The sequence below is a fragment of the Bombyx mori genome, chromosome 13 (assembly GCF_030269925.1).
Source record: "Bombyx mori chromosome 13, ASM3026992v2".
In the NCBI taxonomy this organism is placed as follows: domain Eukaryota; kingdom Metazoa; phylum Arthropoda; class Insecta; order Lepidoptera; family Bombycidae; genus Bombyx; species Bombyx mori.
This window is the reverse complement of record NC_085119.1, coordinates 11,568,413-11,595,098: the sequence shown is the minus strand read 5'-3', so window position 1 is coordinate 11,595,098 and position 26,686 is coordinate 11,568,413. Positions and strand designations below refer to the sequence as shown.

At 35.9% G+C, this 26,686-nt stretch overlaps 1 protein-coding gene across 1 annotated transcript; it reads right to left on the bottom strand.

Annotated features, from left to right (window-relative positions):
• Positions 1-7,192: 7,192 nt before the first annotated feature.
• Positions 7,193-8,150, bottom strand: Ash3 (achaete-scute-like protein ASH3). Its single transcript, NM_001105224.1, is given in 1 exon segment — positions 7,193-8,150. A coding segment is annotated over 1 exon segment (726 nt). The 3' UTR covers positions 7,193-7,424.
• Positions 8,151-26,686: the final 18,536 nt, after the last annotated feature.

The following is a 26,686-nucleotide window of genomic DNA, read 5'->3' as shown; positions in this document are numbered from 1 at the left end:
TTGCTGATAACTCTGTTTCTCTAATCTGACGAAGCGTGTTGCGGATAATAATAATATGTTTAAAAAAAAGTGTTATTTCATTATTGCGAAAAATAAAGAATCTTAGAAGTTTCTTTACTAATCTTTCGAATTAAATTTTTTTATTCAAAAATTCTTTAAAAAATATAATAAAATGCGTGTGCAGGTCGTAGTACTGTTTTTCTTAAAAAAAAAAACTGGCGTTTTATATCTCAAGGCTTATAGGCATTTAGATTGTAATGCCTATGAACTTATTACACTTACAACAGATAATTTGTTCATCGCCTAAACTTTTTTTTATGTTAATAGTTGTTAACCTAAATTTTTAATATTTTAAGTAACAAACAGAAATTCGTAAAATTATCAGCACAGCAAAATTTAAAGCACAATGATTCTTTAATGTACTTTAGTTCAAAAACGTATGAGCGATTTGTTTCATAATTTCAAACAAGGAAGCTGTGTTATCCGATAACATCTCGAACAGCGAAAACGATTCGATCATTAATAACAATGAACAGTGCAAGTTTTAGAAGAAAGTGAAGGTTTATTTTAAATTAAAGACGACGCTCGATAGTGGTCTACTTATTTCTTTACTGCTGTCCTTTCTATTTTAGTAAATGGTCCACTAACTAAGTAATTCGCAGGGACCCATCAATACCATAACGCGAACGCCGTCACTCACCTTGAAACATGAGGTTAAAGGTTCATTTGGAGTCAGATGGACTCGACAACCCGGAACGCAAAACAGCGCGGCAGAAGAAATAGAATGGTGGTATCTACCCATAGTGGCTCGCAATAAGCCGATTAATTTACATGATTTTTTTCACTCGTCATCGAAGTAGTTAATATATATTGGATAGGAATTCGTAGGCAAATTGACACATACAGTTACATCATTCGTTCCAACGAACGTCTCACCGCTAATAATTAACGTAATGTTATCGAAGATTTATTCTAAAACCGATTTTGATAAATGAATAACACTATTATTGTGGAGTAAATCGTTAATGTTGAACCTTATTGTTTGTAATATATGTTCAAAATTCGTAAAATTCATTATAAGTTATTATATATATCATTATTAATTGATATAAGTTCATTCCATAATCTGCTACTTTGATCGTACATTTTTTGCTAGAAGCACGAATACAAAATTGCTCACGTGCCTTCTGTAACACCTACGTTAGATTATACCCAAAATCCATTTAGTACACAATAGTTCCGATTTCGAATAATGCTATTTTACAAACAAAAAAAAAAACGTTGTAGCTAAAAACGGAAGCAAGCAAATAAAAGCGAAATGGGAAACAAACATCGCGTATCATGGATTTAATCTCTTGTTCTGAATAGAGTAACACGCAATGCTCATCGAAGCTTGAAATACTTCTCTCACGTGTCGGCTAAAACTATTTTATCCGATTCAAAATATATCTTGCAATTAGGTAAGATATTTGTGGAGGAGTTGGCTTTAATTACAATCAAGCGGTATTCTATCAGTATTTTCCATAATCGTAAAGTCCAATCTACGTCTGAGAATAAATCCGCTTCTTCTACACATTGTCGTGTAGAAAGCGATACATCTCCACTTTTAAAACACGAATTGTATCTATCCACCACATTTTCATTTAATTAGAATTCCGGCAATTGTTTTCAAAGATAAAGCGTCATGGCCGCATAATTTTATTGACTTTTAAGTGCGGCTAATTGTGTTCTTCAATTTCGAATGTCAGTAGCGTGAATAATTTTCTTTGATTCTTTATTTCAATACTAAGAGAACGAGTCTCTCTAATACCCGATAGTGCCGTGTGGAATTCGAATGCTTTAGTTAATTACAAAATTATTATAATTATTAATAATTATTTTTATGAAAGAGGACACTACAAGACGCCTACAGGCATTCGAGATGTGGTGCTACCGTCGCATGTTACGCATTAGTTGGACGCAGAGGGTCAGAAACGAAACCGTGCTTCAGCGCGTTCATATGTCCCGGAAAATGTTGCCTGCTATCAAAAAGCGCAAGATAGAGTATCTCGGCCACGTGCTCAGGAACGATCGATATATGCTGCTGCAGCTGATAATTATGGGCAAAGTGGACGGAAAGAGACGTGCTGGGCGAAGAAAAAAGTCATGGCTCCGGAATATCCGGGAGTGGACCGGTATTACCTCCGTCGAACAGCTGTTCCGGCTGGCTGCTGACAGAAAGGAATACAGAAAGCTAACGGCCAACCTTCAGGATTGAAGAGGCACTGGGAGAAGAAGAAGAATTATTTACGTTACGTCACGATGTTTTTTTTTCTTTTCTTTAAAATTTTGATAGTTATTTACATAGTTTTATGATTGTCAACAGTTTTACGGCTACTTTCGCGTTTAATTTTAGGTTAATCTTCTTGATTTGATTGGTCTTGGTAATTGTGGGTAGCTTGGTAACTGATCTTAGTATTGTTAATAAATTGGAAGTGCCAAAAACTAATAAGTAATTTGATGTTAATAAAAAAATATCTTGCGTCTTTTCAAACAGAGCCATGAACAATATATTGCAGTAGTTTATTTGAGGTAGTTGGGTTTCCTCTTCACTATAGAACAATTGCTCTGTGCCATTAGTTTTACTGAAGATCCATCCTTTTTTCAATCGACTTAGCTGGGCAAACGATCTCACGGCCCACTCGATCTTAAAGTAAGATAGACAAAGTATTCACAGTGACTTAAAAGTGAATACTAACGCATACGTTGAGTAGTAAGTTTAGATCTCAATTGCATTCATTTATAATCACAACTTTTTTTTCAAACCGATATTAATGATTACTTCAGACACACACAGCGTAATACAGAACAGTTATATCAACCACGTTTTTATGGCTTGCCCTAGCTTCAGCCTATATTTACCTTTTGAGCTTTTGTTGCTTTTTAAGGCAGATAAGCATGTAGCTATCACGTTGATCCATCGGCAACCTAATTGGTATAGTCAAGTCAGTTGAAGATTAGTTGCAAACCACGTTTGAAGTAGGACATGTCGTAGCGTTTACGTGAAGCGACGGAGAGTTGTTCAAATCGAAGAAAAGTAAGTACCATGCAGATGATCACAGTATTCCAAGCAGTTGAGATCAATTTTAATTCAGTAAGGGGTAGCACGATGTTAAAAAATAGATAATTTTCATCTTTAGCGATTCCTCAGTTAACATTTGCTACGCAACGAATGATACACACCGCAGATGCAGTCAAAGTCCTAAAAGAGATCCATTATTTCATGCTAATTGTTATGTGTTAGATTTTTAAATTACTAACATAGATTATATGTAATTCCTACTAATCATAAAATGTCATAGTTTTAAAAAAATGAAATAAAGTATAAATAAATAAATAAAACAAAAGTAAGATAAATTTTGCAACCGACATACTCAGTTATCAGTAACAACAGTGACTTTATATACAAAACAGAGTACGCGAGGCACAAACACGTACAGTTGTACAACTACGTCGATAAATTGTGAACTAGCGCGCCGAACTCTCGGCCAGTGTGTCCGTAACAAAAGTGAAACAATTTTATTGGATTCAGGCGTCTTTGTCGCTTTATCAGTGTCTTTTTATTCGCACATGTAAATGCATTTAGCTCCCACCTCCTTATCGAGTTGAACACCATTAATCTTGTATAACAATGTACCGGCTCGGTGCCTGCGCATCGATGGCTTAATCAACGAGATAGTACTTTAGAAACATTTATGTATCTTACTTTTGTATATGTATTTTCGGTCGGGAACTCAGTAAGAATTATCGAGTAACATACTTTTTTAGATCAAGTAAAATTTACACATAATTAAGAATTGATAAAACCTGTAGCGGTTTCCTATACACATGTCTATTGAAATATTATTAATTCAAGAATAATGTAAGTTGAATCTATGACTATATTAACACATTTACTGCCTTACGTAGCGCACTGAAGTAATTTTGTTAATTTCTCTTTTAGATCTTCTTACTAAGGCACCGGAATATTTAGTAGACTGCGAAAGATGAATCCGAAGATACTGAGAATTAATATATTTCTAAGATAACTAAAATATAGACACCAGATAGGAACCAAGTTCCTTATTATAAAAATATTAATCTTAAGTTCTATTCGAGGTATAAAGAAGATAAAACTGGAGGTTTCGCAACAACTCACGGTCATTCGGTAACGTGCGAACATATTGTGGTACAGTTCATTCATAGTGGTCAATGAATGATAAAAAAATATGTTATTTTTTGTACGTTATTACAAAGTTATGTCGTACACTGTATGCATTACTAATAAAAATCTTACGTTACGGACGTTTTTTCCCGGTTAGGGTACTCCTCCGCATAGTTCCATAAGGACCTTCGTTCCAAAAGCAAAAAAAGCCAAAGTTAAGCCATCTAGTAACAAAAATCGATATAATTACTTCAGTGCGTCACGTAGGGCATCGGTGACTTACATGACAGTCGAAGGGTACATAAAGTCGGTAACTTGATGTGGAATTTGTGGAGAAATTGTAAATTAAGTATCATTTTATTAAAGTACTTAATCTAAGCTTTTCACATGATCAATTTATTTAAATACCCGTTCGCATTTGGAGGAAACATTACTTCAAAAATCGAAGCCTATCTTATGTAGGCGGTAACATCTACATATTATTTACCTTCGAACTTAATGAGAATGCTTCTGATCCATACGTAATTTCATTTAAATTTTGAATTCAATAAAACTTAACTTAAGGAGCAATGTACCGTGCTCGAGTCGTGGTCGAGGCGATTGGCCAACCCCACGTGGGGGCTACGGACCGTCGAGGCGGTTTACCCGGTCTTTGATGACTGGGTGAATCGTGGCGAAGGACGTCTCACCTTTCGTCTGGTGCAGGTGCTGACCGGGCACGGATGCTTCGGGAAGTACCTGCGCCGGGAGCCGACGACGAGGTGTCACCATTGTGGACACGACCTGGACACGGCGGAGCATACGCTCGCTGTCTGCCCCGCGTGGGAGGTGCAGCGCCGTGTCCTGGTCGCAAAGATAGGACCTGACTTGTCGCTGCCTGGCGTCGTGGCGTCGATGCTTGGCGGCGATGAGTCATGGAAGGCTATGCTCGACTTCTGCGAGTGCACCATCTCGCAGAAGGAGGCGGCGGGGCGAGTGAGGGAAAGCTCTCCTCACTACGCAGAAACCCGCCGCCGCCGAGCAGGGGGTCGGGACCGGGGTCGTATCCGTGACCTGGCCCCCTAAGAGCTAGGGGTCCCACCCGTTTTGTGCGGGGAGAGACCCAGACGTGGGGTGGCGTGCTTTGCACGCTCACCCGCAATAGGAAGCCGGGTGATGGGAGACCGCGTTCCCCCGACCGCTCTGGGGGAAGGTGTAACGCGGCGCCATCAAGGCGGGCTCTCGGCCCGCTGAACGAGGGAACCGGTGGTCGTGTCGCTGGCGGCCACCGGTCCGGCGTCCGTGGGACGGTGGGATGGATGTAATGTGCTCTGCGTCAACCCTGTCCCGCCGTTTCAATAGCCCCGACTGGGCTCCGGCCCGGTCCGAGGTAGGGCGCCGGTTGTGAGCGGCAGGAGTTTTTAGTGAGGTTCAACTCCCACACGCCGCGCGGGTGGGGATCCGGCGATTTTCTCCTCTGGAAAAAAAAAAAGGAGCAATGTAAGATTCGAAACGCGTAGGCACACATATTTTTTTCAAATTAACTTATAAACTGAGCTTATCCATTTTACGAAACTATTCTTTTTTTTTATCTTTAGATGGGCGAACGAGCTCACAGCCCACCTGGTGTTAAGTGGTTACTGGAGCCCATAGACATCTACAACGTAAATGCGTCACCCACCTTGAGATATAAGTTCTAAGATCTCAGTATAGTTACAACGGCTGCCCTACCCTTCAGACCGAAACGCATTACTGCTTCACGGTAGAAATAGGCGGGACGGTGGTACCTACCCGCGCGGACTCACAAGAGGTCCTACCACCAGTAATAACGCAAATTATAATTTTGCGGGTTTGATTTCTATTACACGATGTTATTCCTTCACCGTGGAAGTCAATCGTAAACATTTGTCGAGTACGTATTTCATTAGAAAAATTGGTACCCGCCTGCGGGATTCGAACACCGATGCATCGCTCAACACGTATGCACCAGGGACGTCTTATCCTTTAGGCCACGACGACTTCAAAATTGTATTCACCTTGTTTGTTAAAATAAAATTTTAGATTCCAAATCACACATCGAAATGGTTTTGAATTTTTACTCGTACGATCGCAAACCCGCTCTGGCGGTATCACTTCTCTTACGTACGAGTCATGTATTCTACTTTAAAGGCTGGGATAGTAGATATAGATAACGACTGACATTCAAACCTCATGTTTCAAGGGTGACGTAAATGGACCCTAGCAACCGCTTCGTCTGCTTAGTAGGCTAAAAATCCGGCTATAAATCATGAACGTCTTGCCTAGTCAATTCAGATTTCCTGGTAGAATGAATGTACGATCATCTCGAATAATTAATTAGAAAAGCCTCTGTAATTCTACAGTCGATATTTTTTTACCTAAGTCCCAAGTGGCCCATATTGGCTATTCTGACTTCGCCATGACTTATTAGTCAGCTCCCGGGGCTCACGGAATTTGCTAATATCTGTCCTAGCAAAAGCAGTGCTTCGTTGAATCTCTCACAGGATCGGAAGCTAAACAGTGCCGCCGAGAAACTCAATTTAGTCGACAGAAGAAATCGATGTCATCTACATTCTAAGTCTGACCGCTTAAGATATGGTTCTCATTGGCAACCAATAGAAACGTTGCGAGAAATAATCGAAAACGAGCATCGGACAATGAACAATCAAATCCTTTGCTATCTATTCTAATACAAAACCACATTTCGGGCTCTACTATGAACATTCTCTCAAACAAATCTCTTAACATAACTAACACTCTGACTGGATAGTGTCGACATAAGTCTACACGTATGTTATTTTATGAAATATGTGCATTCCTTTATTTAACAAAAAAAAAACACGTTTAAACTTTAAAGTAATCTATCTAACCAAAAACATTTAGTTTTTCTTACAAACCTACATCGTATTTGGATGTATTTTTCTAAAATAACACTAAATACGACATTAATGTCGTATACTATTATAATACTATATTTTATTTATTTACGATTTAATGAAAATCAGAAATAATGTGTAATAAAGGTTTATTCACAAAAAAACATTTACAAAATGGTCGAATATAATCAGTCTTATATTTAATTTCACAACCTGGAAATGCTACTCACAGCCGCTACTTGTAAACAATATTTTTAATTTATTTATAACTTACTATATACAGGAATGTACAAAATTTACACAAAGAGACGCTAAATTGTCTAAAAAAATGACTAGATTACATACATCGATATTAACGGATACAATAATCACTTTTCTTGCCACCACGAGATAGTATTAAGTAGGTCGTCATCCATTGGAGTTATTTGTTCTTCGATTTGAAAATTTGGAATGTAGCCTTGTGAATAGTTTGATGACACGCCTGAAGAGCTTTCAGAGCCCGCCGGTGAAGGAACGGAGTCCGTATATGGAGAACTCCTTTCGAAGACACCATCATCCGCTTCATAGCTGATCGTCGATAAGTCTATCGAAGGCTGCTTCGGAATGCCAAGCGCTGCATCGCTTTCGTCAATCATATTTTGTAAATACCTTATATATTCGACGACCATTCGTAGTGTGTCTACTTTGCTGAGTTTCTTCCCGGAACCACGTCTCGCGCCTCCGGATAATGCGGCTACGACTGCGGCAGGCAGTCTTTTCCTCAACGCGTTGAATCCATCGTTCACTTGTTTCACACGGTTCCTTTCCCTGGCGTTTCTTCTTGCAATCGAAGCAGCTTGAGTTCCGTTGTGGCTGCAGTTCTTGTAATTATATTTTTTTGGTTCCAACTCTAATGTTAATCGAGTTTCAGGTGCCGGTGCGATTGCCACCATTTTCGGTGAGTCATTTACGTATAGAGTGTAGTTAGACTTATGATGAATTCCTTTAATCATTTTACTATTCGAATTCGTCAATGAGCAGTGAGATGTGCACTGAATAATGTGTAAACGTCTCGACGCGTAAGACGTGAATGAGGGCTCCGGACGGCCGCGCATTAATTTATGTACTCACATTTACCAAAAAAAGTTGGGATCGGGATCCCTCGCTCTCTTTAGATCTTTTTTTTTCTAACCGATACCTGGAATATTCTTTCGAAGTGGTCGAAAGTAGTGGCCTTTCGTGCGCGTGCCATCATATTTGATTTATACTAGGTACAAGCAAGTTTTCATTGTACCTATAATGATTAAATCTCTACAAAACTACTGAATTACAAAAACTACTGATAAGACAAAAAAAAACACTTGTGCACATATTATTATGAAGGAAACGTTACTGCATTTGCTGCATTTCGGATTACGTTGTAATTGCTCACCATCTGATTTTTTATACCTGATGTTAATTGGTTACTGAAAAACAAGAGAGATCACATCGTGAATACTGTAAACCACGTGAAGATATGACATCTAAGTCTCAATTGTATAGTATAACGTCTTTCCCAACCCTTCTTCCCTTCACTTCCTCTTCTTCCAAAGCTTATGTTGATAAAATAAAGTTTTATTAAATTTATTGGTAACTAGCGACCCGCCCTCGCTTCGCTTCGGAAACCTTAAAACACACATGAAACCAAAAAAATAAAAAAAATAAAAATTTAAAAAAGTAGCCTATGTTCATCAGGGACAATGTCGGCTTCTAATGGAAAAAGAATTTTTCAAATCGGTCCAGTAGTTTCGGAGCCTATTCGAAACAAACAAACAAACAAATCTTTCCTCTTTATAATATTAGTATAGATAGCTTTTTAACTTGAATATTAAGATAATATTTCATCTATAAGTTAAAATGGGTGGGTATTGGATTTAAAAATTTGTATCAACACATATAAAATAACTAATTAATTGTACACGACAAAATGAAACAAATGTTCGAAGAAATAAATTTTTGCGTAATCATACAATACGAAAGCTATTAGAGGCAAACACAAAATACCAGCGGACCCTACAGTTGCTCATAATAAGAAATCTAAAATTTATTACGGTCGGTCAAGTGAAATTAAACGACAAGTATTACTGTGTTTGAATCACCTAACAACAGAATCTAAATTTAGTTTTGAATTTTACAGTAAATACATTAAACTTCAATTTTGTTTGCAAGCTTAAATATTGAGTAGTAACTAAGATTGCGCGCATCATGCTGGGCGGCGTCTGATTCTTTAAAACGTTACAATAATTTAGAACGAAAACCGGCCAGTATTTAACTCCATTCAATACTTGAAGGTCCGCTATTGTTACCCATTGTGAGGTAAAAAGATTACTCGAAGAATTTGAACAAAACCATTGAGACAGTAAGAATGAATTGTTTATAAGCCTTCAATCATTCCATTGACGAAAACGAGATTTTAATAGACTACGTGTCGCCCCTTAGACGCGTTTCAATTTATTTTTTTGCCATTTTAAGCCAAGATTTTAGAATTTATTATTTTGTAAAATGGGAATCTGATTTTAACTCCAGGAATTTGAATAAATAAGTTGAAAATTTGTGAAAAGTGTCAAAGATGCAGTAATTAACATGTCCACAATATACCATTATATGAATAGGTATAGTACGGTAGATTGTGAATTAATTGTATCGCTAATACAAAGCACATTTAGCAGTAAACAAAATAATAATTTAAATGACATGACAACTAAAAACTGAATTTGACCTCACACTTAAGTAGACTACCAGTATGAAGAAATATTTGTTGTTTGAGAATTGAGGTAAAAGCTCCTCCGATTAAACCTTTAAAAAAATCCGATGAGAAGGTAACATAAAATTACTGACCAGATTTGACACGAAATCTTCTTTAATATCCAGTGTTATTTGAGACATTCTCTTCAAAGAGTATAGTTATTCTACATACAAAACCAATAAATAAGAAGCAATAACTTTTCAAATCGTTTTTATATACTAAATGTTAATATTATGAGTCCGCACATTAAATACTGCCATTGCTCCTTTTTTCCTACTTATTCTAGTAACTCTAACTACTAAGTAAGTCTCAAGATATCCTCGAAGTAGTCTAACCAAGTCACGAGGGGTTATACTAGATTCTCCAAGCGAGAGATTGCGCCTATTTTGGCTTCAAAGCAATCATACATTAGCTATTTGACAGTAACAATTGAAAATCCAATCTCATGACGCAAAAATAAACATAGCCTAATTAAGGACAAGCAAAACCCACCACGACGCTAGACATTTCCCTAGAGCCTTATAACTTTACACATTCGAGCCAAACGAATCTCCTGGCGAATATTAGTCCCATCCATCATTACATGCCACTTCCTGTAATTCGCATAATAAAATTGTGGGAGTGATATACGAAAGCATAATATAGTCACAGAGAATAGCGCCGCGGGCGTGCTCACCATTCGATCGTCAAATAACGTTTAGCCCACACCTTAGAAAATCGCAAAATAGAGATATCCATTCACACAATACCTTATGAAAGAGCACAAGGAGTAGAACCGATAATTACAGCCTTTGTCACTTGTAAATATATCTATTTCTGTAACGAACAATACACTTTATCTTTTGTTGGCTGGAATTCATTACACGATCTTAAAAAATCGCATTTATAACAACCCTCGAGGATCACTATAAAATTATCTTCTGTTATGGTTTTTTAGAACTATTTGAAACAACAGGTACGAAAATGTCCATGCTTATTTAACTTGCAAAATTAATGGGCCCATAGCCTTATTTGTTCGTCGTTTGCCAAAGGAATGTTGTTAAATACGAAAGTGGGTAGTGCACTTGTAATAAACTCATTCAGAGGATTATAAAGACAAGAGGGCGATCGCCTGACATTTCCATTACCAGTAAAAAGGTGTAGTTAGTGATTCCGATACGATTTCAGAAACAGAATTTCGTATGAGCTCGATAATCTGTATGAATTGACCAAAGATAATCCATAAAATCAAATTTAATCCGTTACTACTTTAAAAAATTAAGTAATATGTAGTTATATAAAACAGTTCTTTGATTTTTGGAACCTTAAGTAAACAGAACTGATTTAAATAAAGTGACAATAAATTTTATCCCTGTACCTGTAAGAGTTTGTGCAAAACATCGTTTTCGAATCGGATGGATTAAATGCACTCAAACTCAACTAGCATATTTATAAAACTGCAATCGACGTTGATACGCGGCCTGGTGGTCCTGCGGACATCAGAGAGTCCTTGATCGATAAAGTTGTAACTTTAATTGCTAAACTGGTACAGGTTCTCTTAAAAGGCACCGCGCCACGCGTCCGAGTACCCTAACCTCGTGTCGTCTCAATAATCGTTATAAGATTTTGCCTCGATCCCCGTTGATGTCTTTAATCTGCGAGCATTGAGTTCACAGATAAGAGGAGGATAATAATACTATTTTACGGAAATTATTTTATATCTTCATACCATTCAGGTCGTTGTGACTTAATTAACGCAGTGACAAAATTCAATTTAGCAATTTATTAAATGAATGTTTCGCGTTTTAAATTCATAGGATTACGGGTTTCATTACTCTACAGGATATTCGTGGATGTGCAATAAAAGCAATGTAATATTTTTGCTCGTCATATTTTGGAGAAAGGTGTAAAAGGTCAAAATAAGGATTTGGCAGATGCTCCTAACATTATAGGCGATTGTTGGCGGAGAGAAGTGTTTGGCGCAAGCCATAATGCAAACGCACCTTGCCTACGCATGTGTGCAATCCTTTCGCATCTGCACTGATTTTTATTTATGAATAATATGACGAATTACGTCGTGGCCTTTATTTGTACTAGCACCTTTCCGGATGTGCCCGACAGGATATAACCTCTATAATATTAATAACGCAGACTATTTGCGACTCGAAATTGCTGAGTCAAATTTTTCGCTTGTTTTTAAAATGTATAAATCTATTTGTGAAATTTAGTTACATAAAAAATTCCATTGTTAAAAAATTTACATTTTGAAGGGGGTACGAAAAACTCGACAACAATTATTAACATTTCAACTTTAAAATCAAGTTAGTTCAATGGAACTAAATTTTAAATTATAATCGGGAGTACTCGTAAAAACCAAGTTTATTAACTAAATGATACATTTTAATAAAGATTTGATTCATGCATATGACGAATAAATACACAGTGTACAGCAATTTTTTTTCAAAAATGTACATTCTAAAATTCTAAACTTAATTCGGTAATCTACAAGGAAAATGGTGATCTGCAAACTAGGATACTTTGCCTTAAAGAGTGCAAAGAAATAGGATACTCTATCTTGAAGAATACAAAGAAATCTATAATCTCAAAATTTAGTTAAAGTACCACTAATGTAGGGATTTAGTTGTTTACATTGACAGCAGATCGATCCTCCATGGGGGTATGACTATAACAAGATTACACAGACGACAATGCTCGCTGGATGACCCATTGTTGCACAATACGGTGCCCTATTGACATATTAGCTTTTGAGTGGGCTTTAGCCATTGTGTATATGTGTTTACTGCCTTCACACACGTGGACTTGTGCAAATAAACCACATTGAAAGGAGAAAAAAGGTTTTTGCTTTTTCATACCCCGAAAACACATTTACTTTTTTGCGTATAAATTTAATTTTAGAGAATTAATTTGGGCTCTACTTCGTCTTTAGCGATTCTGCTGCTGAGTCCAGAAGGACTAAGAACAGACCTGAACAATTTGGGTTTTGTAGCGGTCATTTGACGACGTTGGGCTTGGTGGTAGACGACTTTACGGACCGGTCTAACTCGTGCCAATACACGACCGCGGTCTTTCTCGATATCGAGATAGCCTGCGTCCGTGTCTGGCTTGCGGGACTAGTCTATAATTTATTAGAGAAACTGAACCTTCTAAATGCCTACGTATGACTGCTGGCGTCGTACCTGAAGGGCAGAGCTCTGGTAATCGTACTCATGGAACTGGTCGAAGAGTTCGACGTTCGATGACGTAAAACGTACCCATACCATCAGTTCGTTGAGTTTTTAGCAGGATTTTGTTAGCGGGTGGCAATTCTGATCTTGTAGTAGCAAACATTCGCGAAGTTTCTAGCCTTAAGCTATCAAGTGTCCTTCGAAGTCACTCTGCAGCTGTTAGCTAATTCCTGCTGTTTTAACTTGAACATAACAATGGTATTTTGAATTTAAGGACATTGTACTCATATCAAACCTAAAGTGTCAATCAATGCATTCTAGTAATCACCTGAGTCTTAAGTTGATAACAAATCATTAAAGAAAATGGTAAGATAAGCTTCCTTTGAATATAGAATCTTAATTTCGGTGATTATTTAGGAATTGAAATGAAAAAACAAATTTTACATTTAAATTTTATCTCAAATTAAATGTATGCACATTTTCAAAACTTCTCCGTGTTACAGAAGCTATGTATATTTTGGTTAAATGTTTGTTATAAATCAGAGTCTCTTGCGTGGATACATATTAATTTCTTTGATTCATTCCCGTGAGCTTAATTAACTTTAAGAACAAATTAGAAAGTTTTAATGTGATATACAATATGCCATAAACATTATCAGTTACCCACGATCCGCGGCGCATCCCGCCGCGTGACGCAAATTTAAATTCAATTAACCAACTATAATCATAAATACCAGTACTAAAACATTAGAAAAATAGATACAGTGCCCCGTGGGCTGCAACGACTTAATTATTATTTTTATTGAAAATTATCAAACGCTTACCATAACTCATTGTTTAAGGACAGTCATTAAGCCCGCGTCATTTTACGGGGCTCTTCGTCTTTTGGGTCATTAAGATGGTAATTTGTATGAGGCTGTTTCACTGAACGCTCATTTCTTTGACAGAACGATTCCTTTGAAATATTACTCAACTGTTTTGGCTGTGAACGCTTAGAAGTTTTGTTGAGATTTAAATTTGTTTACAGAGTTGCGTCTGCTAAAGTTAGTGAAGATATAGAATTTTTTCAAGTATTTCATTGGATACACAAATTGTGCAGAATGTCGAACTACATATATCAACTTAATTTGATTTAATTTAATATTCAAATTAAAATAATACATACGAGAACATTTAATCTTCGAAAACAAGCATTTTAATTAAACATTACAATCGACACACATTATTCAATGTTACAAAATCTAAATCAACGTTTTCGAATAAAACAACATAATCTCTGTGTATACCACGGACCACCGGAACGGAAAGACGATCACAATTAATGAAAAACAAATGTTAGTTGTCACTTATAGATACGAGAGCATTACCTAATTGATCTCAACGCGCTGTTTATTCAAATCACGTGACCTTATAATTGACCGAGGTTAAATAGGGCAATTAAAAACTATTAACAGATCCGTTGGGAACTATAATTTTTCCCTTTAGAAATCGGACCACCGGAATAGTGGAACTGTATCGACTAATTGAAACAAATGTTAAGAGACGCTCACAGATTTCGATTTACTAATTGGTTGTAATTTCTTAACGTAATTTCTTCTAATACATTTACGGGTAGTGGCAGTCTCACATGGTTTGGTTTACCCGCCCAAGTAGATTTTGAAGTAATAGTAGTAGTAGTAGCTTAATAAATAGTAAAATAATAGCGCTTAATTTAAGTTAATCACATAAAGAATACATTGTCAAAATGGCGGCGATCGCCTTAGTCGTCTGTGAGCATAGAAACTGCAAGTCTAGTTAAAAAAATCTAAAATAATAATTATAAAATTATAATTAATTATAACTCAATTATTATTTTTACCTACCTGTGCTATAAGCCTCGAGGGGCTATGCTAGCTTCAGCGATCGTGTAGGATAGCTCACGGGGCTCAGCATGGCGAATTTGCTAATACTAGCCCTAGCAACTAGCAAGGGCAGTGCTTCGCCGCAGCACTAGTCCTAAAGAAGTCTACGGCTCACTGAAACAATAGAAAATAGCGAAATTAAATGAGTCGGATCCTATTAACGTCCGTTTTATATAGTGTAACACTTGACGCCGCACACATCAAAAGAAACTCACTCATATTTCGGTTAAGCCGCGTCTCATAAATGCGTAATTTAAAACTGAACGCTTTTAAAATTTCGAATGACATTTAAAAAATCATCCACTAAAATTAACTGACCTCATTATGATATTGGTCGACGAATGCCCCACAAACAGGGTGGTCTAAATTGAATAGCTCTCGAAATTTTTCGTATAACGGAGCATTCAAAATCGCTGACATTATAAAAGGTAGTAAAGCTTACCGAACAGTAGGAACTATAAAATTAATGCGCCGTGAAAAGTTCTAACCTACTATCTATCTCTCTGTCTCTTTCTATTCGTATATGTGTATGTGAATCTATAAAAATATCTCCAACATTTTTGATTGAAAGAATTTAACATAGATACCTTTTTTAACACTTGAACTATTATCATAACCTTCATGTTTATATGTACCTGTATAAGCAAGAATAATTCTTGCTGCATTAAAAATACTGAACTTTTTTTTCATACTACCCATCTATCCTAAAAAAGAGATTTGTTAAACAAAGTCAAGAGCAATGAATGAACACAAATGGTAGCGCCCATCCCTTGTCAGCCGTCATATGACACTGGCTGTACGTTTTTTATCCCTTAGCTTCTCACTTATAAAGACGTTAAATGTTCTTAGGGGACATTTAATACTCTATTATAAATTTGAACTCCGTATTATAAAAGATCAAGGACCGTAACAAAATCTCAGTTTAATTTTACTGATACGATTTTAAGCTTAATTTTATGGTTTGTTCGATGATAAGTAATATAAGTGCATTTTTTATTTTGTTTTTAGTTCATTTGAGATCTTAGTACTTATCTTTCATAAAAAAAGTAAATTGAATGGAGCTTTTATAAACATAGCGAATGTTTTAAGCAATTCAAGTGAAAATTCATCGATATTTCGAGAATAACCAACTAACAATTAACTCAAGTACATAAATAAGATGTTTCAAATTGTAAACTATGTATAATACATAGTTCTACTCCTTTAACGAAAGTTGTTATTCGATGAAATATATTTCGCTTACGTAAAGTAGTGAAAAAAAATTATGTAAATCTGAACTTAAACGTCATTAAAAATACTGTTATTGTCTTAAGTAGACGAGCATACAGCTCACCGAATCGTGAGTGGTAACCGCCATCCATGACATCAGTGATTCCTGGGAAACAGCAATCCCAATTTAATTTTCTCAATTTAGTTGCGAAATGAAGCTATTTTTTTTTAAACTTTGACTTTAATAGTTATAGGTTTCGTTTTTTCGATTTTTTTATTTCATCCCTTTGTGAATAATAAAACATTTACCGGGGTTGTTTGAAGCAAACGCGAGCGGCGAAGTCGTTTGTGTTTGTGAGTGTTTGTTTGCTAATTTACAGCTTATTTAGGATTTAACGTAATATTTAATATGACTATCAGATACTAAACGGTTCTAAGAAAGTTGCATTTATTGTCTCATATCTTATACCTTTAAACGAGCAATTCTTGTATATTAATATACATATATATATATATATATATATATATATATATATATATATATATATATATATATATATATATATATATATATATATATATATATATATATATATATATATATATATATATATATATAATATGAATCTCGGAAACGACTCCAACGATTTTCATAAAATTTAGTATACAGGGGATTTCGGGGGCGATAAATCGATCTAGCTACGATTTATTTTCAGAAAATATTGTTTTAATCATGTTTTCAATAATCCTCTTCCAGACATATATTGGCGAATAATAATACTAGTTTTAAAGACACAATAACACTAAAGGTATTTCAGCAGATGGCGTTGTTAAGACACACGAAAAACACAATTTATAAAAAAAAAAACCGAGCAAAGCTCGTTTATCGTCTAGTTGTGATTATGTATGAATTCTGTACAGCATTCAAGCTGCTAGCTTACTAAGGATCATTAAACATAGCTCGCGTGCCATCACTTATCTCAAGATAAGAAATCAGTATTTTAGTTTTCATTTAATAACAGCCATCTTCAATACATTGATTTTTCTTCAATCCAAAAGTTACTCGTAAAGAAATCCTATATTATAACTAAAAACTCAATCTGCTTATTACTAACTCAAAAATCAATTTGCGATTATTTACAGGACTAGTTTTAATGGAATTTTTATGGCCTAAAACCTAACTATACATACAACAAACAATAAATCAAATACACGTGTTGATATAATATATTACTTCCAAACCAAGCTATAAACGTATAATAAACAAATAAATCATCAAATTAAAGCAATCTCAAACAACTTAATCAAATAGACTGTTCGTTAACTCGACAGAAATCACAGAACAACGTTTGCCTTGCACGCCATTCAAATTGCTTTCGATGCGTGGATGAATCCGATCCACCAATTATATCTTTAATGGTATCTGTACGGAGTTTTTAGTGCATTATTTTTTGTTGTTCCAGTATAACACTTCTCCAGAACATCAAATCTTTAATCGTCCATCACGAGAAAAACCAATATTTATTATATTAGTTTTTTTTTGTATTCGTTAAACAACAACTACCACAGAGCAGTTGGGCAACCGATAATTACACACCAAAGACATAAATCAAAAGCATTATTTACCCAAAGGATCTTAATTTAAAAAGCCTGTTGCGAATAATTGTCCGAAACACGATCGGATCTTATTAATCCTCTCCAATACTGTTGGAAAATATTCGTAAATACTTTTTTTTATTACTTAGATGGGTGAACGAGCTTACAGCCCACCTGATGCTAAGTGGTTACTGGAGCCCATAGACATCTACAACGTAACAGCGCCACCCACTTTGAGATATAAATTCTAAGGTCTCAGTATAGTTACAACGGCTGCCCCGCCGTTCAAACCGAAACGCATTACTTTTCTTCACGGCAGAAATAGGCAGGGTGGTGGTACCTACCCGTGCATACTCATCAGAGGTCCTGCAACCAGCAATTATGCAAATTATAATTTTGCTTAATTTTTATGACACGATGTTCCTTCACCGTGGAAGTCAATCAAGGATAAGACGTCCGGTGCAATCGTATCTAGCGATGCTACCGGGTTCGAATCCCGTAGGCGGGTACCAATTTTTCTAATGAAATACGTACTCAACAAATGTTCACGATTGACTTCCACGGTGAAGGAATAATATCGTGTAATAAAAGTGAAACCCGCAAAATTATAATTTGCGTAATTACTGGTGGTAGGACCTGTTGTGAGTCCGCGCGGGTAGGTACCACCGCCCTGCCTATTTCTGCCGTGAAGCAGTAATGCGTTTCGGTTCGAAGGGTGGGGTAGCCGTTGTAACTATACCTACTGAGACCTTACAATTTATATCTCAAGGTGGGTGGCGCATTTACGTTGTAGATGTCTATGGGCTCCAGTAACCACTTAACATCAGGTGGGCTGTGAGCTCGTCCACCCATATAAGCAATAAAAAAAAAAGCCTGGTACACTCATGTAAACAACCGCCAACTGCCGACTGGACTTGGTCGAACGCAATGCCAGCATCGCATGGCCAACCTTCCACGTAGTCTGGTGACTTCTACTTTACCCTGAACGAAAAGGCGATCTATGGAGTAATAAAATAAATAAAAAAATTATAGATCACAAAAATTGTGTAATCATATTATCTTTTATAAATTTGTAACTCAGATATTTAATCATGAATGGTTCGATAAAATCCCCAAGATTATAAAAATTGGATAGCGAACAGTATATCCATTTCGGGTCGGCGAGGTACGAGAACCCAAATTAATACTCTTTTACTTTGATAAAACAAACAGATATTTGCATATCTGGATCGGGCGATTAGTTGATTTTCTCTGATAGGTACAAAATATATAGAATGATCAGTTAATCTTGATACTTGAAGATAGAACTAGTTTTTAAGTTGATGTATAATTTATCGGGTTTTTTTTTTTAATTTATAATCTACTCGAATATGAGGTGCCATCCGCTTCAAGACTCTCAGAGAAAAGGTAGCTCAATTCTTCAGCCAGTGTAAATAGGGCTCTTATTAGATTTCGGCTTATTTTTGGGTATTTTATGTATTTATATTGGAATCAAGTATTGTGCAATATACAAAGTATAATTTAGCTATGACTCTTAAAGTATATAGGAATGAAAGATATAAAAATAATTGATGATGAAAGTATCAAATTTTTAAACGTTCAAGATGATTTTATTTGTTCTTATTTAGGACGCGTTTTATTTTGGCGTTACAACTGAAGGTAAGTAATAGCTTAATACCAGGTTGTCTCGGTTAAGGTGGCTGGTTTGTCGGCTCTACATCCAAACAGGGAGAGATGATACGCTTACTTACTAAATACATGTTATTAACGTTTCCGTTCATTTACAAACAATCCATAAAGATAGCGTTGGTTTATTTATTTATTTATTTATTTATTTATACTTTATGCACAAAACAAAACTTGTACACAGGCGGACTTAATGCCATGGGCATTCTCTTCCAGTCGACCATAGGGTGGTGCAGAGATAATGCATGGTAGGTGCATTGACAAAAGAATAACAAACAACAACAACAAAACAAAAAAAAAAGAACAAACTCAAAACAAAAATCTTCCTTAAAATAACATCTCAGTATTATAGAATACACATACTACAATTCAATATACCTATGTATAAAATAGTAAAATACATACATACACATAATTACACACAATAATATACATGTAAAGTAATAATATATAAATACAGTTTGTTTAGTTTGTATCCCAGCTTCACACTTGAATTTCGATTTCGGAAAATTCAAATAACCTACACCGAATACAAGCTTTTAAATAATATATTTGAAATAAAATAATATAGTATTAAATAATAAGTCAATGTTCTACAATCAGCAGATTACACGTGATTTTATCATATATCCTAAATATTCCAATCGCATTGGAGAAAAGAACAATATTCATACTTTTAATACGAAAAATAAGTATCTACATCAATTATGAAATGATTAAAAATTTGAAAACAATTGTGACTACGACCACGACACGAATTAAAGACGTTGTCGGCGGCATTCATTGATTCATTACAGACTCTGGAAACCTTTAAAATATTATTAGAATCAGCTATCGGCTCTGCGTTAAAGCGCTTATGAATAGCGTTTTAGCAGCTTTCTGGGACTTGAATTACTTCTGGATACCTTGTGAATACGATAAGTAGCGAGTTTGCTGTGCTTCGATGACGATAAGCAACGATAACCACTCAATATATGGTGGATCGTTTGCCTAGAAAACCAACGGAAATATACTGACAGTTTTTTCTTAAAGACTAATATTAAAATCTAAGCAAAAATTTTATGTAAACTAAAAAAGCATTTTTATTCGTGTTTTATAACAGACTAGCGGCCCGCTCCGGCTCCGCTCGGGTCTTTAACAAAAATTTCAACAATATTTGAGGTTGTTTTATTTTTTAAATAAAAGAGCACTTATTGCGGCATAACTATAATAGTTAGACATATACTGTCACGACCCTTTTGTAAATAATAATGTATTCTACAAAGTCGTAGTACATTATGTTATTCTATCATCAATATTTTCGCAGGGCACGCAATGTAAAGAATATGTTAAGTGTTTTTTTTTACACCTTGTGTTACATTATTGGAGTTTTAGTAAGGATCCCTATAATTTTTTTAAAAACAATTATATCCTATGTCACTCCGGAATTGTGTAGCTTCCAAACAGTGAAAGAATTTTTCAAATCGGTTCCTATTCAATACAAACAAACAAATTTTTCCTCTTTATAATATCACTATAGACTATAGACTATAGATATAGACTATAGATAAATAGAAGTATAGACAAACAAATAAATATACGCATACGTTAATTGCAAAGAATCTACAATTACTTTTACAATCTCACACCACGTTCCCATTAAGGCGAAAATATTTTTGCGAGATTCGTGGTATTTTAAACCGGCGCGTTCTGAAAACGCATTAACGGTTCAGCATTCAAGCGAGGAATTTTAATAAAAATCGCATAATTTAAAAGGGGAATCTGTGGCCACCCATTCAGCACCCCACGCGTAGTCCACGGCCACTGTGACGGATCCGCCACGCCCCTCATTTGTTATACAAATTTTATACTACCCTCCGAGCTAAACTTCAAAGGTCTTCGGAAACACGCGAAAAAGAACAATAGAGTTTATGGCAACACCGCGACGACTCACCTATCTATATACATTCTATATTAGTAACATAAACTGTTACATAAATGTGCCATACATAAATGTGCTATACATTGAATATGTCAAGAAAAAATCAGGTTCTCGTGTTTAAATATATCGAATCCCAGATTTATTGAAAAATAGCTATCTCTTTGTTTGTATATTTATTTTATTCGAACATCACGCAAAGACGACTAGAGCGGTTATGTTAAAAAAATGTGGTTAAATTTAATAATAAATAATAATTTGAATACTCGATTTAAACAGAGTACTCCATTTTAATAAAATAATTTATATTTTTTCCAAGTTTAGTTTATATTACATCGAGGTACCCACATTCTATTTAATACACTGCTAAAAAATTTTGCTTTTTTTTTAAAGGGATTTTATGACCCGGTAACTAAGACCTTTATGTCAAGTCTTATTTCGATTTATATTCTTATTTTTATGAAAAATGATAATATGAAGTGAAATAAAATTAAATGAGATGAGACCATATCGGTATGAAATAAATAATCTCAGTAAAATGATGGTAATTTACTGAGACTTTTTCAGTGAACTTTTTGAAGGATCCCGAGAAGTTACGTTCAGCGGCTTTGTTTGATTTTCCCACATTTATGCACTTTCACAGATACTAAACAGTTAATAAACCACTGTTATTATACATTTAAGCCTGAAGAAACACACTAAATAGACAAAATAAAACAAATCACACATCTTCACTCCTCGCGTTCCTGCCAAAAAGTCCCAATTTATTCATAAGCATTTGATTCATGCTAACAACGGTTTTTTTTGACAAATAAAAAGAAAACAATAATTACGAGATAATACCGCAAAATTTATTTTGAAAATACACTTGTTTTATCTTTGGAATCTGGAATAAGCTGTTTGAGTGATACACCCGCATATATAAACAATCAGCCACAACTACTGGCGCATACATCGAATAGGCAGACAATGTAATCGCATGACATCCGTGAAGAAATTTCATTAAATCCACTATCACCCGAGGATAAAGCAATTGTGCGGAGGCAGTCGAGATTGAGACTGCAGAAACGGATTGCGCACTGCGGCCCCAGGGTTCAGAAGTTCATGAAAGAGCTTCTTGATTAAATAAACCTTCAACGGAATGTCACGCCGGCGGCTCCCCGTGTCAATCTTCGGCACGTTGTACAGAGTTCATATCGTGTCATTCAAATTTGTATATTTAATATTCCCATAACATGAACCAGTATAATCTGCTGCTTGAAAGCCGCAAATGCAACTTTATGCGTCATTATTAACTTCGGTTGCGTGTTCTTATCAGAACCAGATATTTTACAATGGGAATATAAAGATTACGACTTTTTTACGTCTCAATTAATTTTATTGAGTCCTAAAATAAACGGTTTTGAAACGGTCCGATGATAATATTAACATAGAGTTATAAAACTTGCTTTTGCATAAGAGCTTAAATTTGTTCCCAGATAATTATAACTAAACAAAACAAAAATGCGCATTTTTATTCGACATTGTCAGATTCTGCTTCTATTTATATTCATGGCAAGCGGTGACTTGTTAACATTTTACCATAAGAAGTAGACGGACCAGGCGTCCTAGGACATACCCGCCGATTCCCTACAATTTGTTAAGAAGTATCAGCTATTTGTCTACAAGAAACTGCATTTATCACGAGGACCCGAGTGAAGTTGAATGTCTCGGCCGCTTTGCTCTTTTCAATTTACGATCCGATTGTCGAATAATCGTCCTCGCCAACTTTTTATTCATCGACTATTTAAGATTACTGAGACAAGCGCGTTGACATCGTCAATAAACAGCCAAAGGCAGCCGGCCGGCGTGCGCATTTTTAAATATTTTAAAATTCTCTTTCAGTTAGAATTATAAGAATCCACCAACTATCAATAATGATATTAAAAAAAAAAAATCGGTTGTCTGTAAAGTCGGTTTACTGACGATAGTTGAACGTGACAACGTCATAAGAAAATACTGATGGAATAGTTTCATTTTTCAATTATCGCAACTATCGTTGCTATAAACAATTGACACCACATTTACTTTTCACTGAACTTCATACTTGACGAAGACATGTAAATGTATTATTGTATAGCAGCTGTCCACGCGGATGTATCGCTCACTCAAGTAGGAGAGAGACAGATGTCGAACGCTGCCGAACGCGGAGGCCGAGTGTGCCTCTTTGTCGCTCGTTGCGCGTTCTCGCTTGCACTTCAAGCCTTAAATAGAACGCCTCAGAGCGAAATAACGCCGCATGAGTCATGTTTTTTCGTGCGTGCAGACGGCTCCATTGAATTATAAGACGTTGTTACGTCAAAAAACTCAATTCATACGCAATAAATTCGATAAAAGTGTATCATGGAGATAATTATGTAAATAAATTAATTATGCATACCAGTGTAAGTGTCGTTGAATTTGTAATCGAGAAAAGAGCTAGGATCCAGTCGGATGCACGAAAGGCGGGGTTCGTTCCGCTTTAAAATTATGAGTTAATAAAACGTGACGTACGTCGTAATTCATTCAGTGATAAAAGACGCAGCGACATCCGTGATAACGAACATAAAGGAGGAGCGGAGATTCTATTAACCACGCTTCGGGATCCCGTTCCTATCGAACTGAGATTAAATTTCCTACGGTCAACGCAATTAAGGCATACACCACAAACGAGTAAAATACTTCTCTTTAATCTACACGAACTGATGAATTTAATTAATTTAAATCGTGAGAAAAACACAGTTTTCGAGCGATCGTAAACATCACTTATTAATTAATTGTCCGCTCGAGTTATCTCGGATCGCCTTACTGGATTCCGATCAATATACATCAATCATAACGTTAAGTCGCTCCTAAATCGATTTCAATAGTCACAAATAATGAACCGCTCGTAATTTCCCAATCTACATAAATCAGGAATCGAACAATAAGTTCGGCGCGTTTAAAAGAGTTCGACAGTAGAGTGACTAATAAATTCAAAGGATTGACTGGTCAGTGGTGAGAACTCTTACGTACAGAAGTCGGTGAATCGTTGCGGCTGGTTGCGGCATAAATCTGTGCGTAGTGGATGGGTGTCGTTGGACGATCGCTTCATGAATGGCCTGGCGATATGAAGGATGGCCTCGCCGCGGTCAGATCAACCCGTTCAGACGAGGCAGCTCGACAACTCACGATATATGAATTGAAATATGAATGCGGCTGATACGAATGACTCGAGTATTAATGTTGCAAAATAAACTACGAGATGTTGTTGAGTGTATGGTATTCTTAATAAGAGCCTATAAATTGTATTATAATGTTAGTTTTTTTTATTGCCTTAGTAGACAGACAAGCGTACGGCCCACCTGATGGTGAGTGTTTACCATCGCTCATGGACTTCAGCAATCCCAGGGGCATAGCTAAGCTAGTGTCTACCCTCAAGTACTCTCCACAAGCCTCGTTTAAAGAAGGGCATGTCATAGCGCTCGGGAAACACTGTGGAGGGGAGTTCGTTCCAAGGCTGGATGGTACGTGGCAAAAAAGATCTCTGGGAACGCACTGTGCATGAACGCAGTGGCTCCAGGAAGTATGGATGAACTCTACTCCAGTGGCGGGCAGTGCGGTGGTACAAACGAGATCATCTCAAACAATTCCTCAGAGCACTCCCCATGGAACATACAGTACAAAATAAAAAGAGAACTGAAGTCCCTCCGCAGACCCAAAGGTTCCAAACGATCCGTGTTTTGTAGTTTCGGGGTTTTTATTCTAAATTACAATGTTGAGTACAATTTACAAATTTGTAATTATTGAAGAGATTTTCATGTTTTGTTCTTGTTGCAGCACATATTATGGACATATTTGGTATTAAGCGGTCAGCGGAGTTCAGAGATATATAGAGTCGCATTTGCTTTGAGATATTATGATGAATTATTATGATCAATTTGCAACGACTGTCTTATTCCTAAAATTGGAATACGTGTCCATTTCGCTATTTCGCTCACAGTAGGTCCTCTCTTCAATAATGATAAGGACTATAATAACACACACACATGCTTTTTTTTAGCTTGGTTTTTTATTTACGCATATTAGTACGAAACGGAGTTGTTTAACATCACTTTCACCAACTTCAAGACGTTCAATTAACTTGGAAATCTGCACACGTATCAAGGACCGATGACAAAACAATAGTTTTATTTTTATAGCTTCACTCTAATTTTTTACCCGATATAATAGAATAAATCAAAGATAAAATTAGTTGTTAGTTCAGTTTTCTATTTTTTTTTTTAGCCGGCAACCTCAGTGGACTGTGTCTATGGGTTCGTTCGAACTCTTCGACGTGATCAGCCGTCAATGATGAAACCTTAAAAATAGTTTTAACAACAGCATAACTAACTAAAGGTACATACGTAAAACTCATTTTCCTAATTCAACCATGCCATGCTTACAAATTATATACACCTGTTTTTCTGTAATACGAAGCAAAACATTGTATATCAACATTAAAAGCTACCGTAGACGTCGATATGACTCAAATTTTTTTTCAATAGCCACTAAACGTAGAATTCGACTCAAAAATATAAAATTCTAATGAGGCCGCGTCGTAATATAAATTCGAGTGTCCTTAATCATTTCTTCCAGCAAGTTGACGTCAATTTGGCACCAACACTGAGCCTCGAATCCAATCGAAAATCGAATAAAAAACACAATGGAATTATGCAGGACTACTGGCCCTCCGAACATGGGTATTAATCTCATCATACAATATTGATGTATCCACAATTTATAGCCGATGTTAAAAGAAATCACAAAGTCAAAACGGCTTATTAATGTGTGAAGACGCTCACCTCCTATGAAAAGAGGGCCCAGTGACATATTTTTATGAATCGCCGAGCTCGTTAGGGGGATATTTCGATTTTATCCTCGGAATACAATTGAATGTGACCATCAAAAACATAAGTCATAATAATCTTAATAATTCTGAATCTATGTTGTGACGTTGGTCCGTCCGTCGGTTGCAAGGGGCAAAAACGTATTATTCAAAATCCCACTTCCCAGACTTTTAAAATATAAATGAGTATTTGATTTCTAAATGCGCCGGCTCCATTGTGGGAGTTTCAAAGTTGACTTTAATCTGCTTAAAATCAGGAGGCATTCGCTTCCAAAGCACGTACCATGATCGAATGAGATTTAATCTGTTTCCCCATTCGAGCTGGTTCGAGTAGTTCTCGTCTCTTCACTCAATTCTACAAGTTTATACGAAATTATACCTTGAATAATTTACATTAACGTTTTGGTTTTTACCTAAATCGCGCATAATGTTTTCATATTTTTTTTCACATGTGAATTAATTTAAATTTATCTTAGAAAACACAACTTAACATCGTAAATAAATCAG